Here is a 3,630-nt window from a genome sequence, read left to right as displayed (position 1 = left end):
AGGTGGACGCAGCTGTAGGTTCAGGAGTTCTCTAAACCAGTCAACAGGTGGTTGTGGGTGGGTGTTCTTGTAGGCAGAGGAAGAGGTCTGTGGCTTACATCAGAATCTCAAAGTTGACACCCAAAAAAGGCAAAAGCTCCTGTGAGATGCTGGCGTATACAACTAACAAGATAACTCTCTGAGTCCGGGTGTGGTGGCTCACACCTGTAATCCCAGCACTTTAGGAGACTGAGTCGGGTGGATCACAAGGTCAGGAAATCGAGACTATCTTGGTTCACACGGTGAAACCCCGTCTCTAATAAAAATACAAAAATTAGCCGAGTGCTGTGTCCGGCACCTGTAGTGCCAGCTACATGGGAGGCTGAGACAGGAGAATGGCATGAACCCAGGAGGCGGAGCTTGCAGTGAGTGGAGATCGCACCATTGCACTCCAGCCTGGGAGACACAGTGAGACTCCATCTCCAAAAAAAAAAAAAAAAAAATACGATAATGCTCTGAGTGTACATCCTGGCACACAGGAAGAGCATTCTTGTTGATGGTGGTGGTTTCAAATATTTCAGTGAGTTTTCCCTTGAAAACCTCAGTCGGGAGCCACTTCAGTCCAGCGTGGGCAACAAGGGAGCTTCAAGGAATGGTAGTTGTGAATACAAGCTTGTACACAGCGACAGGTCACAGGCTGTGGAAGATACCTGTCAATCAATATTCAGAGGTAACCTTCCATAACTGAAGCATAGGGCATATCTGACCTCATCTGACATGGCTAAAATCATGATTGTTTTTCTAACTGGGAAGTTTAGGTAACTTATTTGCCTGTAAAGAACTATCTCTCTCCGCTTATTTTCTGAAGTAACGCTAGTCAGTAGGGAAATGTTCCGATGACGTTCGTGAAAGAACAAACCAATGTCTTCCACTGTAATACCACCTATTTCACACAGATGAATCTTGGTTCTTCCATGCGACACTAAAAGTATCGGGAGTGCCAGGAAGTCTCTTTAATCATTGTTCTCCAACGTGCTCAGGAGATGAAGTCATTCTGTGAAGTGGACTTCAGTTGACACAACTGAGAAAATGTCCTAGAGAAAGTAAAATTTGTAATGGCCTCATACTTTACAGAAATAATGCAACTTTCTTCTTTCGTTTCTTTCCAGTTTTTAGATATTGATTTTTAATTGGTTCAGGGCAACCTGTTTCTGCATCAAAGTCTTGGGAAGCTTCCACCTGTTTTTATTTAATATAATTAATTAATTAATTTATTTAGTTAGTTACTTACTTACTTAGAAATAGAGTTTCACTGTGTCACCCAGGCCAAAATGTAGTGGTATGATCACAGCTCACTGCAGTCTCAACCTTCCAGGGTCAAACCAATCCTCAGGCTTCCACAACCTGAGTAGCTGGGACTACAGGTGTGCCATGTGCGGCTAATGTTTTATTTTATTTTTTTATTTTTGTAGAGATAGGATCTCATTATGTGGCCAAAGCTGGTCTCAAACTGATGGTCTCAAGCAATCATTATGTTAGCCTTCTTAAGCGATGAGATTATAGACATGAGCCACGGCACACAGCTGATGTATTTATTTATTTTCTCAGAACTCTATGAAACGTGATTCTTAATACATAAAGAAAGAGAAGCCAGATAAAGGTGGAAGTAGTTACACAAAATGGGAGTGTCATTTGGCACTTAGACAAGAGAGGCGGAATATAAAAATAGAAGATCCACATGTCAAAATTGACGGTGGGCTTGGATATGGACTCCAGCACATTTTGTTTTTATTTTGTTAGGAGACAGTCGCTGCCGCCGCCTCCGCTGCCGCCGGGCCCAGATCTGGAAGGCAGGAATGCCAGGCTGGTCAGCCCAGAGGGAAAACAGGCCTCTCCACAGCGAGCCAGGTGCTCACCACGAAAGGGAGGCCACCACCCCGCCCCCGATCCCGTCCCAACCCGGCGTCCTAAAGCTCCTCCAGCAGAGCCCGGTATTCCTCCTCGCTGAGGAGTAGCGGTTCCAGCAGAGCGGGCTTTCCCACGTCCTGCAGCTCGGTGGGGGCCTCCGTTTCTAGGAAAGGCTGCGCCTGCTGCAGAAACTCGGGGGTCCCCAGGAGCTCATCCAGCAGGCTGGAGGGGAGTGCAGACGAGCGCCCAGGCTCCTGGAGCGGCGGGGAGGGCGCCCGAATGGCTTGCATCTGCCCCTGGCACGCGGAGGCCTCCTGGGGCGCGGGTCCCGGAGGTGGAGCTGCCCCGACTTGGGCCTCCCAAGCCGCCCCGGCGACCTGGGGCCCCTGGCCCCAGCCACACCACGGCCTCCCCTGGGACGTGGGTGGCGCAGGCACACCCTGGCCCTGCAGCTCAGCTCGAGGGGGCCCAGGCTGTCCCACCCAGCAAGGGCCCGGCAGGCTCTGGTGCTGCGGATCCGGATCCCCCTGGCATTGGCTCGGGCGCGGAGGCCACCCCCGGGGCGTCTGAGGGTGGGAGAGCGCCCCTTCCGGTGTAGCCAGGGCAGGGTACGAAGAATCCCAATCCCCGCCCGCCGGGGCAGGCAGGGAGAGCCCTGCTGCCTGCCCAGCCTGGCTGGGCTGGAGCGGGGCGACGGCCCCCGCTCCCTGGCTCACGAAAGCCCCCTGTGGGAGAGTCCACGGCGCGCAGGGCATGTGGGGTGCGGGAAGCCCCGTTCCCCACGCCCCAGTGTGGGTGATGGTGGCGACCGGCGAGGGAGCAGCGGGGCGACACCCACCGGGGGCGGGTTGCAGGGTCCACCTGCGTGCCCCGGTGCCCCGCCACCCTGGCCTGGGTGCCTGGCCCTCCGGTTCTGAAACCAAATCTGAATCCGGGACTCCGGGAGGCCCGTCTCTCTGGACAGTTCTTCCCGGGTGGCGATTCCCGGAAAGCGATCCTGCTTGAAGGCTCGCAGGAGCAGGGCGGTCTGGGACCCGGTGACGGCGGTCCGCTTTCGCCTGGCTTCTTGCGGGCCGCGTTTCCCGGGCCAGGGCCGAGATTCCCGCCGGTGCTGCCTCAGCTGGCGCGATCTCTCGTTCTGAAACCAAATCTGGACCCTGGGCTCCGGAATGCCGATGGCCTGGGCCAGCTCTTCCCTGGTGGCAATGCCCGGGTCGGGGTTCCGCTCAAAGCAGGCTCGCAGGGCCTCCCTTTGGCTCGGGGTCCAAACGAGTCTCCTTCGCCGTCCTCGTCCTCGGGCTTCCGCCGGGAGGGCGCCCCCGGCAGGTGTCGGGAGAGCCATCGCGGGGAGACCTGGCCGGAATTTCGCGGACGGACACGGGCAGAGAGCGGCTGGCGGGCTCCCGTGCCCCTCAGTCGGCCTGTGCAGGGCGCGCAGGTGCAGCCAGGAGGCCGGCCCAGAGGGCCAGCGGCCCTTATAAAGGCCCACAGGCTCCACCCCTTCAGGAATGTGGGGGTGGGGGGAAGCCTGGGTCAGCCCGACCCCGGAAGCCAGGAAGCACAGGGCCCAGGGCGCTGTGTCCTGGGTATGGGTGGGGCCGGAGAAGCCCCAGAAGGGGGGAGTGGGTGGGGAGGGGAGCGGGGAGGGTGGAGGGGCGGGGAGCGGGCTTCGGGGTCTGGCTCTCTGGGCCTCTCCGGGGATTCTGCGGGGACCGGAAGCCGCTCGCAGGGCTGCGCAGGCAT

At 57.0% G+C, this 3,630-nt stretch overlaps 1 protein-coding gene across 1 annotated transcript; it reads right to left on the bottom strand.

Annotated features, from left to right (window-relative positions):
• Window positions 1-1,946: 1,946 nt before the first annotated feature.
• On the bottom strand, window positions 1,947-3,229 carry LOC113224481 (double homeobox protein 4C-like). The gene is given in 2 exon segments (XM_026453644.1): window positions 1,947-2,734; window positions 2,737-3,229. Coding segments are annotated over 2 exon segments (1,281 nt in total).
• Window positions 3,230-3,630: the final 401 nt, after the last annotated feature.

Source organism: Piliocolobus tephrosceles, unplaced genomic scaffold (genome assembly GCF_002776525.5).
Source record: "Piliocolobus tephrosceles isolate RC106 unplaced genomic scaffold, ASM277652v3 unscaffolded_44914, whole genome shotgun sequence".
In the NCBI taxonomy this organism is placed as follows: domain Eukaryota; kingdom Metazoa; phylum Chordata; class Mammalia; order Primates; family Cercopithecidae; genus Piliocolobus; species Piliocolobus tephrosceles.
The sequence above is the reverse complement of the archived record's forward strand: the minus strand, read 5'-3'. Positions and strand labels throughout refer to the sequence as shown.